This window comes from Filicampus tigris, chromosome 4, assembly GCF_054856515.1.
Source record: "Filicampus tigris isolate MCC_2025a chromosome 4, RoL_Ftig_1.0, whole genome shotgun sequence".
Classification (NCBI taxonomy): domain Eukaryota; kingdom Metazoa; phylum Chordata; class Actinopteri; order Syngnathiformes; family Syngnathidae; genus Filicampus; species Filicampus tigris.
The window spans coordinates 116640-131058 of NC_141220.1; the positions used below are offsets into that span (position 1 = coordinate 116640).

General features: G+C 39.2%; 1 protein-coding gene across 1 annotated transcript in view; it reads left to right on the plus strand.

Moving 5' to 3' along the window:
- Positions 1–467: 467 nt before the first annotated feature.
- tat (tyrosine aminotransferase) overlaps positions 468–14419 on the plus strand; it is a 33711-nt gene continuing 19759 nt past the window's right edge. The window contains exons 1-7 of the mRNA XM_086027243.1: positions 468–598; positions 2176–2444; positions 2650–2754; positions 4301–4368; positions 4502–4660; positions 6784–6922; positions 6999–7051. Coding sequence (XP_085883369.1) covers positions 594–598; positions 2176–2444; positions 2650–2754; positions 4301–4368; positions 4502–4660; positions 6784–6922; positions 6999–7051 — 798 coding nt within the window. The 5' untranslated portion in view covers positions 468–593. The remainder of the gene's footprint in view (positions 599–2175; positions 2445–2649; positions 2755–4300; positions 4369–4501; positions 4661–6783; positions 6923–6998; positions 7052–14419) is intronic.

Sequence of the window (14419 nt, forward strand, 5' to 3'; positions counted from 1 at the left end):
TCCTTGTGTTGCCCCCAATCTTCCAATTGCTTTTTTTGTTTTTGTTATAAACAACTAGAATAATAACAAAATAATAGGTAGGTAAAACTGATTTGATCATTTAGTTACGTGACAAAATACTAAGTTGAAATATTGTGAACGTTTAAAATAAAAAGACAATCTACTGTACTCAGTCACTGGTTTTGCTTAAGTGGGCAATGTACATCATAAAATATAATGTAAACTAAATATGGATTCATCACTTCTGTGTGAACTACACTTTTTGCACATTTCTGTTTTGACGCTGAGTGCTTGCTTGGTGCCCTTTTTGCAAGCAACATCAGGAAGCATTTGCTCTGTTGAATCCACCCCCTCTTCTCGCCGATAAGGTGCTGGTGAGGATTCGAGGTGGTATGGTTCTTGTTAGTGATGTAAGGGGGGTGTAGTAGCGCAACCCTCTCAGTCTCCACCAATGGAAATATGGGCTGGGTTCAACACCCATTTTCAGAAGTCTTGCTATAAAATGGGCCAATCAAATCCCTCTGTATTCATTATTGCAAGAATCCCTAACTGACAGTAAAGCTGATTTTGGAAAACATAAGAGTGAGTTTATCATGAGGTAAGACTATCATTATTTTCCTCATATTTGATTAGCATTTTGTTTCGTTAATAAAAATGACGTATATTATTTATTATATTGTGATGATGTGAGGATGATGCCTTGCCCATCTGCTTTCAAATAAATGTTTTTAAAGTGCATTAAATATGAATATTTGCACTTAGAAGACTTTTGTGGAGGGTTTATTCACCTCTTGTTCTGAGGATATTAAATTGAGCTTGTGTGTGCGTTGTGTTATAAATTGATTTTCAAAGTTTGATAATGCTGGTTACTGTGTCAATTACACATTACTACATTTACAGTCTGCTTGATGACTCAGACTTTGACACATTTCAGTAAATCTTCATGCTATTACTTCAGTGAAAGGTAGTCTTGCTATAAAATGGGCCAATCAATTCCCTCTGCATTCCTTATTGCAAGAATCCTTGTATCTACTATTATAGATACCAATTAATAATAATAAAACAGTATGAGCCGTGCAATCAAAAACAAAATACAAATTATTGGGATGACTCAGGAATTTATAATATTTTAAATATTTATAATATTTTAATTATCAACCCTTGTATGGTGTTCACAGGTCTGTGGGACCCGTGTTCAGTTTTTATTTGAAAAAAAAAAGAAAAAGACCCAAGACATATTAGAAACCTTATCCTCATGGTGATAACACACTGTTATGGGATTTTCTTTTTTTATTACATTTCATTTTTAAAAAAAAGAGTAGCACATTATTAATTCATAAATGTGATCTAACAAAGGTAAATATTAGGAAAATATTAACAATGTTTGCTGTTCATGTGACTTGCAATTGGGATGTAGCCAACATCTGCTGAGTATTTGAACAGAAAATGATTTGATTGTGTTGTTTTGAAAACCCCAAACTCTAGTGGGTCCACCAAAATACGAACACCATACAAGGGGTAAATATTATTACATTAAGACCATAACAATGGCACATGTAATTGCATGCATGGTTGATGAAGTAGAGTATGTATATTTTTACTACATACCTGTCAAACTGTACGTTTTCCCCATATTTTATACATGTTTTGATCATTTCAAATTGTGGACGCCGTATAACAATTTTTGTACGGGGAAAAAAAAAAACTCGTTTTTTTTTTTTTTGTTAGGCCGATCTCGTCTTGCCCTTTTCGGCTCTAATCCGGAGCGTCCGTTAGCGATTTCGACTGCAAACTTTGGCCGACTTTCACGAGCAAATTTAGCAGCCCGCCCCCCACCATTGCGCGATAAACACTGTGTAAGATTCAATATAGAAATATCCGTTCTGTTTCTGCCATCCCCCCCTGCTGAGGGACAAATACTGTGTAAATTTAGATATACATACTGTGTAAGATTATATACCGAAATGTACGGGCAAATTACAACTTTTTGTAAGATTCAGCACAGCCCAGAGTTAACAGGTATGTTACTATGTTTCAATCTTTGATTAAATAATAGTCATATCATGTATGAAAAGCAAGTAAATTGTTTCTAAGAGATTGACGTAGGCCAACTTTCTTTCAACTGTGTCAAATGATCCTATATTTTATTGTTTTCAAAACCATTCTCCATAACAGTGCCAGGAATGATACCAAGTCGTACTTGGTTCAGATGGATGAGAATACCAACGGCAAACACCTGAATTGGGACGAAGTCAATGGGAAGGCCATTCACCATGTCAGTGTCAATGGAAATTCTAATCCTGCCAAAGACAAGCGCCGCAGGAAGACATGGGAAGTGAAGCCTTCCTTCATGGCTAACAACACCCTTAATCCCATAAGGACCATTGTGGATGGGATGAAACTCTTCCCAAACCCAGATAAAGCCATGATTGCCCTTTCGATTGGTGAGAAGGTTCTTTGCGATATCAGAGTTCTGAGAATCCATTCACGGAAAAGCAAAGCAACATAATTTAAACAGTGAAACATACAGTACGTGTGACATCATGAGAGAACAATGCATGCCTCGGCAACATCTTAAATAGTATCCTCTTTTAGTAAGACACTGTCTGACTTGTTAACACAAAGCTGACTTGCACATGTGCTCCTTAGGGGATCCTACCGTCTTTGGAAATCTTCCTACCGATGATGCGGTGCTTCAAGCCATGAAAGATGCCATAGATTCACACCAATACAATGGCTATGCTCCTTCTGTTGGTGAGTTTTAATTGTCTGAAAATTAATAAAACACCCACAAACATTCTAATTATGACCACTCACAGTGCTTCACATTAACACCAAAAGGCAAGTTAAAGCCTTAATTAACTAAAATACACATTTTGAACTGTGGGAGAAAGCCAGAGCACACAAATAGAAGCTACACAAGGAGGGACACCTTTCCTTTTTGTCTTGGTTGCACACAAAGTTTGGATTTAAAAAAAAACATGTTACCACTTTATGTGTAATGATTGTGACAATTACAATTTCAATTTCATTTCATGGGTAAAATTGAAGGATTTGTTTAACTAAGGATGTATTTTTGTAATTTTATCAAAAGTGGCCAGCATCCTGAGGACATGTGACAATATGACAATAATGACTTAGGTCATTATTTTACGAGGCTGATGCTATATAAAGCTCGCGGTTCCGTGGTGCAAAAAAAGATTAGGCACTGGATCGCTTCCTGAGAGAAATGGCATATCTCCAAATATTCATGTAGACCTTGCCCAGATGTGCCGCAAGTCTTCCATGATGAGCACCAAACAAAAACCTGTGGTGCTTATTTGCGGACCCCGCCAATCTTTTTTCTGTGCACCCCTGGATTTATGACTGGACTAATCATTGGCCCCTCATGGCTCAAGCGTTGCCAATTTCTGTATTTTTTTTTTTTTTCCACTGAAAGCTGTTATCAGTGAGCGTTTTACACCAGTATACCTGGATGGAGCCTCTCAGAGAACGAACTTTACTGTTTGCATCAACCATTCACAGTATATTATCTCAGTATCATGAATCAGGTTTCCATTTCATAACTAATTTTGTCCCCATGGGCTTTGCTTTAACTTCATTGTTCATGGTTCGGACAACATGATGCATACGAATCTTTGCGCAGCACTCGCAGATATACCTGATAAGAGAGGATTTGAAATTGTATTCTTTCCAATGAAATGGTATATGTATATATACAACTGTATGCCACACACAGTTGTATTTTTGCTGAGGGGACAGAAAATAACATGAAAATGCCACAGAGAAATCAATGTATTCAAGTTAAGTGTGCTTAACGAATGGCAATGGACGCAAGATGGCTGCAAGTGGCTTCACTTCTCACTACGGCGAGTAAGTGGCCTGGTTAGCCTATTCATACTGTATATACGTCTGTGGATGTTGCTCTCCATGGTCCAAGGATTGCTCTGGGAATTTGTGTGAATATTCATACACATGGAAAATTAGAGGGAAATTTGCCCACAATTACTCAAGAGTAATCTTTGTACCTGGTCAGAAACTATTATTGATGTATTTAATATTAATCTGAAATAAATAGTATGAATAATTCAAATTGTCACTAAATTATTCCAACTTGTGTCATGTGTAAAAAAATAAAATTAAAGGTGTTTTGAACACAAATGTTAGATTGCATAATAGTGTATGCACATACTTTTGTTAAAATTGTTAACATCAATCTCTTTCTTTCATTTGCTTTTGCTTGTTATTGTTTCTTTGTCAAACCAGTATCTTAAGATCTCTCTATTTTTTTTTCTGGCAGGTTACCTAAAGAGCCGACAGGTGGTAGCCAGCTTCTACGGCTGCGCTGAGGCTCCTCTAGAAGCAGAGGTGAGATATCAGCATTGTAAATCACCCGTGACTTATTGAAAATTCCTGCAAGATGACAAGGATAACAACATACAATATTAATAGGTCTGTAATGTGATGTCCTACGAGCAAATTGCTTCTACCTCCTATGCAGGATGTGATTTTGACTAGTGGCTGCAGTCAGGCCATTGACCTGGCTATCAGTGTCCTGTGTAATCCAGGGGACAACATCCTGGTTCCACGTCCAGGCTTCTCATTATATAAGACTCTGGCGTTATCCTTTGACATCGAGGTCAGACTCTACAACCTGCTGGTATGTTTGAGATTCTCATCCCCTTGATAAAACACATGACATTTCTCTTTTTGTTAACTCCCTCCAGCAACAAAAAAACACTCCCAAAAATGGCATTCAGCCATCCATATGACAAATTTGCAGTTAAACTCCATCAAAGATGGGTATTTTATTAATCTCAAGCATGTTAGTTGTTGTTGTTAAAGGACTGACCACAGGGTCAGACAGTGTCAATACTCTTTTGCCAGATCCTTATCAGCAGGAACATACCCACTCTCTGATGTATGTGCTGTAATGCCTAGCTAAAAAAGAAATTAGTCTTAAATCAACAAACACTTGTCATCGACAGTTTCAAAAGTACTCTATAGTCATAGAAATGTTACTGTATATTCAAAATCAATGTTCACTATGTCCACACCATGTTGTTTTATCAGATTTTGCTTGAAAAACAGCTGTCAGAAACTTTCACATGACAAATTTGCAGTTAAACTCCATCAAAGATGGGTATTTTATTAATCTCAAGCATGTTAGTTGTTGTTGTTACATGACTGACCAGGGTTAGACTGTCAATACTCTTTTTGCCAAATCCTTATCAGCAGGAACATACCCACTCTGATGCATGTGCTGTAATGACTAGCTAAAAAAATTAATTAGTCTTAAATCAACAAACACTTGTCATCGACAGTTTCAAAAGTACTCTATAGTCATAGAAATGTTACTGTATATTCAAAATCAATGTTCACTATGTCCACACCATGTTGTTTTATCAGATTTTGCTTGAAAACAGCTGTCAGAAACTTTCACATGACAAATTTGCAGTTAAACTCCATCAAAGATGGGAATTTTATTAATCTCAAGCATGTTAGTTGTTGTTGTTACATGACTGACCAGGGTTAGACTGTCAATACTCTTTTTGCCAGATCCTTATCAGCAGGAACATACCCACTCTGATGCATGTGCTGTAATGCCTAGCTAAAAAAATTAATTAGTCTTAAATCAACAAACACTTGTCATCGACAGTTTCCAAAGTACTCTATAGTCATAGAAATGTTACTGTATATTCAAAATCAATGTTCACTCTGTCCACACCATATTGTTTTATCGGATTTTGCTTGAAAACACTTAGCTGTCAGAAATGTTGCAGAAAATACATTGGCCCGTACACATGAACAAAGGGAACTTATATTGTACTGTGTAAGCCTTTTCTGAGAAGGGGTTCTGGCTGTAAATTTAACATGAGCTTATTTATTTAACATTAGAAATGTTATCACAGAAGAAATTTCATAATTTCTAAAATAGATTACCGGTAGTATTTTTTTCTTTTCCTTATTTCAGAACTGTGTCTTGACAAGACCTGTCGCCAGACCTCAATCTTCTGAGGGGCCACATTAAATGCAATGGGTTTTGGGTACAATTATTATTATCACCCTACAGACAGTACTACAGTAAAGAGTTTTAATGTAGTTAGCAATAATTGTAACTGTGATTGTATGTATTTAAAAAAAACAACAACATTTTTTGTACCGAAATTATACCGAACCGAAGTTTCCAAAAAACCGAAATGTGATATCTATATCTATATCTATATCTATATCTATATCTATATATATATATATATATATATATATATGCTGACTTTGGCTCTGTGTGCTTTCACTTCTCCAGGCTGCTTAAAAGTAGTGGGGCTAAGTTGTTTTTGTTTTGTATAACTGCGTGCACCGAACCGTGAAGCCCGTACCGAGACGGTCTGGGACAAATACAAAAAACGTTACACCCTAATAATCATCATCCAGAACATCATGAGGCAGTATTATATTGACTGTAATGTATATCTTTGACAATAATAGAGTTACAGTATATATCTGCAAAACAGCAGAATAGGATAGTCTGGATGTGATACCGAAACATGTGGGAAAATGTGCTGGTTGGAAATTCTGTATACTCGTCTGCTTTACTGCTTGGTAGTCTCACTCTGACATCCCCCCCTTTTTTGCAATGTGTGTGTTCTGGTTCTTGCGAGGATTTTCATTGGTAATTAACAGTAGTTAAACTACAGTACGGATGTAGAGAGGTGTTTGTTTCTCGTGTTGTCACAGAGTTGATTCAATAAGTGGGCAATTCATTAATTCTTCTGAAATTGCTAGCCGGAGAAGTCATGGGAGGTGGATCTGCAACATTTGGAAAGCCTGGTTGATGACAGGACATCACTTCTAATTGTCACCAATCCGTCCAACCCATGTGGCTCTGTTTTCACCAAAGAACACCTACAGAAGATCCTCACAGGTCAGCAGCAATACTGCCACAACTCCTGCAACAAATCCCCTTGATAGATGTATTTATTGGTTGTTGTTTTGCACAGTGGCTTCGACAAACTGTCTGCCCATCCTGGCAGATGAAATCTACAGCAACATGGTGAGTCCATGTTGGCAGTTTCTCTCTCTCTCTCATCAAAATTCTTAGCATTCTGAATAACACGTTTCCATGGCTTGAGTGGACTACTTACCACCCCATATTTAAATAACCCGATTGAAACGGCGCTTACTCAAGCTTGCGCCATGCTTTGTTTATCACAAAATGTGTATTTCCTGTGGGTTGGCGCCAAACACCACGCATACAAGCACTTCCTGTACAACAAAGACCAAGGTTCCTTGCAGTTGAGCATGCGCAGAGAGTCCCGTGCATTCGAGATATTCCGGTCGGCGTATACATGCACGCATATTTCGTTTGGAAAAGGAGTAACCCAGGCATGATATTCGGAATTTTAAAAACAAGAATAAGGGCATATTCGGATTATTGCGCATATTTACATGGCTTTTAAAAACCCGAATACTGCCAATATTCCGGTTTTAAAAGGTTTAGTGGCTGCATGTAAATGTAGTCACAGAGGATTAGGGTTGATATGCAATTAATGACACTCAGTAGTACAAACCGGCAGCGTATCCAAACACGTTTAAAAGATGTTTGTTTTTTTGCTTTTCTCATAGGATTTCTAAGGATATATGTGGACTTAATTTAGTTGCCAGCAGTTTAGAAGTTAATGGCTGTGTCTTGAATGAATTTGAAGGCACAGGAAACATAGACTGTTATTCAAGCTTTTTTTTTTTGCATTACCTACTTTACATTGTAACTAATTTACAGTCCTTGAGTGTTGTTCCAATATTTTTTAATGCCACTGGTGTACTTCACTTTTGTGAGATACCAAATATGGCCTGCATGCATATAAAGTGCCGTGAAAAAGTATTGGCCCACTCAAATTCTTAGTTTTTGCATTGTTTCTCATTTAAGATCATCAAACAAATGTACGTATCCCACAGACAACCCAAGTGAATATAAAATACAATTTTTAAATGATGATTTTATTTAGGGCGGCACGGCGGTCAACTGGTTAGCACGTCCACCTCACAGTTCAGAGGTCGTGGGTTCGATCCCGGTCCAGGCCTCCCTGTGTGGAGTTTGCATGTTCTCCCCGCTCCTGCGTGGGTTTTCTCCGGGTACTCCGGTTTCCTCCCACATTCCAAAAACATGTATGGTAAACTGATTGGACTCTCTAAATTGCCCCTAGGTGTGATTGTGAGTGCGGATGTTTGTCTTTGTGTGCCCTGCAATTGGCTGGCAACCAATTCAGGGTGTCCCCCGCCTACTGCCCGAAGACAGCTGGGATAGGCTCCAGCATGCCCCGCAACCCTTGACAGGATAAGCGGTATAGATGATGGATGGATGGATGATTTTATTTATTAAGGCAAAAAAAATATTCAAAGCTACCAGGCCCTGTGTGAAAAAGTACATGCCCACCTTGCTAAAATCATCAATTTACTGTGGCTGATATCAGTTCACCATGAATGCACAAATAATTTATATAATTTATATATATATATATATATATATATATATATATATATATATATATATATATTAGGTCTTTTGAACATCGCGATTGCGATGTGCGCATGCGCTATAGTCACATCATAGGATGTGCGATGTTTGAATTTTTTTACCTTAGAGCACGCAAACTTTTGTTTAGCTTCAAAAAAGCAGCAAGCTACTCCGTGCTCTTACACAACCTCTTTCGCTCACCCCCTCATTCCTGCCAATCAGTCACCGGCCCCTCACCCTCCACTCTGCTGAAAACACTAACAGGCGACAATTGAGGAGACGACAGCGGCAGAAGCGGCAGTGGATTTAGTCCCCAAAAGAAAGTCAACATCCAAAATATGAAAGTATTTCGGCTATAAAAAGGAAGATTGAGAACAACAAAACATCATTTGCCAACAGTGCCTCACCGTTGTTGCTGCACTCGCCTTCACAAGCCCCTGTATGACCAGTTCAAACTAAGAAGTGGGACCCAAGGTGAAACTTCATCTCCTCGAAAAACAATTGCAGACGCCTTCGCCAGCACCGACAAATCACGGATGTATTATGTTTTACAGACCGTTTTAGTTATTGTTATATTTTTGTGAACAACTCAGGGGACTAATGCACCTGCTCTAAGTTTTTATATTTTTGTTCTAATTTGTTGACAACTTTGCTGCAGTTTCACAAAGGTTTTTTTTATCTTAATGTTATATTTTTGTAAACAACTCAGGTGCTAGTACACCTGCTTTTTAATCTTTTAATATTTTATAGTTTGTTTAAAGGTGTTTATAACTGCTGCTGCTTTAGAGTTTTTTTTCTTCCTCTATTTTTTAAATGACTCAAGGGTCTAGTGCACCTGCTCCTTTTATTTTTTGGTTTAAAATATGCTTGATATTTTGCTGCTGTTTACATTGAAGTGTGAAATACAATGTTAAATAATCTATTATGTTACAGAGACATGAAATGACCTCTGTGAAAGAACATCATACCATACAAATGGTCACACATGATGATACTGTGATGGTCTGGGGCTGTTTGGCTACTTCAGAACCTGGATGACTTGCTGTGATGAATGAATTCTGACTAGATGGTACCAACATGATTGGTCGCCTCTGTGATGCACTCTCTGGTGTTCTCTTTGTTTTGGTCATTTTTGTTCGTTTTTGGCTACCGTACGCTAGTTGCTTACACGAGAGGAGACTTGTTTAGCATTAGAGAGTCTACTGTCAGCCTTTTGTCACCAGCTTGCACAAATCCACAAAGTTTTTCATCCAAGTGGCTGCACATTACGGAGTATGGAGGCGTTGGTGCAGAAGAAGAGGGAAGCGAAACGATGTGCTAGTCAAGCTCCGACTGTGAATTTCGAAGTCCGCTTCCATCGATACATTTGACAAATCTATGCTTTCTGACAGAAAAATGGATGAACTACTCCTCATAAGAACCAACAAAGCCTTTGCACGTTCTGCCGCTCTCTGCATCACCAAAACTTCCAAAACCAAAATACCAAAGCTCAGCAAACGTATCTCAGATGCCGCGCTCACCCCCCTTCTTCCAACTTCACCGGCCGGACCGCATCATGGATCGATCGGGGCAGTCAAAAGGCAGCGGAATATGCTGTATACTGTATATCAACAAGGAATGGTGCACCGATATCATGGAGCTCAACACACTGCAGCCCAGATTTGGAGTTTCTATTTCTAAACTGTTAGCCATTCTACTGACAACTTGAGCTCTGTTTCTTCCTACTCACCAGTGTTTACATCCCACCATAAGCTCAGCACCAAATGCTGGCTGACCAAGTAAATGAACTTGAACTAAAACTCCCAGAAGCACCCCTCATCATCTTGGTATAAGCAGCACATTGATTGTTTCATTAGAGAAGGCAACACCCTGGACCGCTGCTACACAACACTGCAAGACTCATACCAGTGTGTTGACCGCCCAGCATTGGGCTTGTCTTATCACCGTTTGAGCCACTTAATCACAACATAAAGGCAAAGACTCAAATGTGAAAAACCGGCTGTAAAGACTGTGAATAGGTGGACCATTGAAGCAAAGCTGCCAATACAGGAATGTTTGGACTGCATTGACTGGGCTCTGAAACTTCAGCTGGCAGTCTGGACAAATACGCAGATACTGTAACATCATAGTTTATTTTCTGTGACGACATTTGTGTCATCACAAAGACATTCCGCTCATTCAACAACAACAAGCCATGGTTTTCTGCTAAACTCAGTCAACCTTAGAAAAGCAAAAGAGGTGGTGGTGATAGGGCACTTTAGAAATGGGCCAAAAACCAGCTTACAAAGGAAAATCACATCTCAAATAGAAGCTATGCAGAAAGGCTGAAAGAACTGTTTACTGCTGATGACGCAGGTCTGTGTGCAATTTCCTGAAATCAGTCACAAACTACAGGACCAAAACACATTCGACTGCAGATTTGAAAAGGACACCTCCAGACTCCATCCCTCCACATCTGCCCACCCTACTTCAGTCACACCCCAGACTGCTGGCGTACATAAAGACCATCATTGGACCCGTGCTGGACCCCTTGCAATTTGCTAACCGAGCAAACAGGTGGATGATGCAGTCAACAAGGGGCTGCACTTCATCCTAGAGCACCTCGAAGGCGCAGAGGTCTACACGAGTATCCTGTTTGTGGACTTCATCTCTTTGCTCAACACCATCACCCCGAAGCTCTTCTTCTCCAAGCTTCTCCAGCTCAGTATGTCAGTGGATCCAAAGCTTCCTGACAGGCAGGACACAACAGGTGAGGCTGGGGTGGACAACATCACTGACACGCGCCATGGCACTGCGGCCCCCAAAGATGCATTCTCTCTCTGCTGCTTCTCTCCCTCTACACCAATAACTAACCCAGATATCAAACTCCTGAAGTTTGCAGACGACACCACAGTCATCAGCCTCATCAAAGACGGCGATGAGTCTGCATATCGACAGAAAGTGGGGCAGATGGCACTTTGGTGCCGCCAATACAACCTGGAGCTGAACACGCTCGAGACTGTAGAGATGGTCATGAACTTCAGGAAGCATCCTTCAGCGATCCCTCATTGTGTCCAACTACCCTGTGTCAACAGTAGAGACCTTCAAGTTCCTGGGAATCACAGTCAGGACCTGAAGTGGGAGGCCAACATCAACACCATCCTGAAAAAGGCTCAGCAGAAGATGTACTTCCTGAGGCTGCTGAGGAAGCACGGCCTGTCACAGGAGCTTTTGAGTCATTGAATCAGCCCTGTGTTTCTCCATCACAGTCTGGTTTGGTGCAACTACAAAAAAGGACAAAATCTGAATGCCGTAGTTATTTGCCGTAGTTGCTTGTTAGCGCAATACTTGTGTAGGTCATACGACCGGAGACAAATTCCTTGTGTGTTTAACATACCGTTGTTGCCCAACAAAGATTATTCTGAGTCTGATTAACCGGAAAATCCTGAGGCAGAATATTCGGCCATCCGTTAGTGATCTCAAGCTTAAGTGCAATTGAGTTCTGCAACAGGACAACAATCAAAAACACACCAACAAGTCATTTTATGAATGGTTTAAAAAAAAAATTAAACTGAAAAAAGAATTAAAAAAAAAAAATCACTGTGTAACCCACTTAGCAGTTTAAGTAAGAAAACAGTGTAATATGTATATCAATTAAACTTGGCCAATCAGGACTAGCATCAGAAGAACCCAGATTCTTATAGAGCCATACGCTGAGCAACAATAATGACGTAACACAGATTAACAGTTGCGTAGCAACGCGTATATTGTTACAACAATGAATTAAACAATTGGTATGAAAAATAATAAATTGAAAAAAAATGTGCGCACAAAAAAAACAATAGTTCAGTCTTTTAAACTTAATCGTTCAGTCCCTTGGTAGGTCCTAAAAGTTCACTTGTCCTGTGTGATTGTCTATCACGTCTGAGAATAATCCAGAAAATATAAAGAATGTTCGTCCTACTAGGACCAGCCGTCCAGTAGGGAAAGTGTAGTTGTGTATGTTTGTTTCTCTTTGAAGGTTCTTGGGTTAGCTCGCCATCCAAACTTGATCCGTAATCCTGCACTGGTCCTGAGATTCGTCCTACACCAAAAAACTTGACCTAAAGACAAAGTCGCATTTGTATCTATTAATCTATATTCTACAAAATTACTAAAGGCTTTAGGTGTCAATAACATGTGCCACATATTGTTCTAAACCAAGTAATTCGGTACGAATTTGAAATGAGTTTTGTTCTTGTTGTACAACAGTTCAACACCAATGTTCAAATAAGAGTAGAAACATTTATCACTCAATTATATTTAAATACTTCTAGATTCTGTAATTCAATAGTATTTGATAACATATCATGGTAAGTAACCATAAACATTCACATACTATTCCATTGCACATTGATATAAATTGTCCAAATATCACATCTTTTTTACAAATAAATTGGAAATATACAAATCCCATAACAGCAATTACATCGCAAAACAAAACATATACAGCATTGTCCTCTCATTCGGCAATGGAAAATGGATTGACTCTTGTCCAAACATCACTGCTTCTTTTACCATTAACCTGTTTGTTTTAGCAGGCTATTCACAATGGCAAATAATCTGTTTCAAAGTATCAAAAAACATTGCTCACCGTTGCAGTATGCTTCGAATGCTTACATGCATACAAAAAAACGGAGAAAAAAACGTTCTCCGATATACATTAACTCATGTCCAACCAGCGTTTGGACTAACTTCGGCTCAGAACAGTATCCGCCAACAATAAGTAATAGTAATTATGTTCAACTACATTTTAGCATACAAATGACTACAAAACTTTCTGCTCGTCTAGCTCGCTACTTCACCCCGCGTAACTGCGTCATACAACTCCGTGAAAGAGGAAGCAGTCGGGCAAGAGCCCGCTTAATCTGACTTCTCAACCCATAGACTGGAACAGACAGTGCTTCTGATTGGTTGCAAAAAAAAAAAAACGATGCCTTCAAGTGCACTCATGACAATTGTATTTTACAAAACAAATGCAAATTATAAAATTATCTTTGTCTTTTTCTGTATGTTTCAACTGTAGATTTATTTCTTAGTAAACAATGATTTGTATCTTGGTTACACTCTCCCCTCCTGAACTCATGCATGTCCCTGCATTGCAAAACTCCAATGGTTACCACTCTAGGAGGCATAACAGGGGAAAATGCAGACTTCTCACTCTCTCTTATAACATCAGCCCAAGTTGTGGTCAGACCTTGCAGGAATGACTTCCCTACAGTCACTACGGGCTTCCCAAATTCAGTTTAGTCCAGACATTTTGGCGGTTGTCGGTTCCTCTCAGATCTCCTTGTAGAATTAATGGTGTGCGACTGTTCCTGAGTTCCCTCGGAAACATATAGTTTCCATCGTGACTGGTTCCTCATTATCCTCCTCCTCAAGATCTCCACTTGTAGTATCTACTCTTTTGTCATCACTCGCTGGTACATCTGACAGCACTAGGAGCTGCTCATTACGGCGGTCCTTTTCTTTGCCCTCAGGTAAGTTGTTAGACTCCTTAGGGTGTTCATTCTCAAGTAAGTCAATCTCAGTTAAGGAAGTTTCACTTATTGGTTCCATCCATTTGGTTCTTTCAAAAAAAGAGTACTCAGTGTCAGTCTGACTGTTGGTAGACTCAGTGGGATTCAGGGGACTCACTGAAGTACTATTGGACATGTCAGGTGGGTTGTCAATTTTAGATGTTTCATCAATATTCTGCACATTTACAGGACTTTCAGCAGGATTTTTGCCTGGAGGATCAGTAAATTGTGTGTTGGGCAAAACAGTTGGACCTAACTGGACCAAGCTCTCATGGTCTGTGGAGGTCGCATAGTATGGAATGGGTACTTCACCTTCCTCATTTGAAGAGTTATCTTCCTCAACAGAAGGGTTTGCACGGGTTCTTCGTCT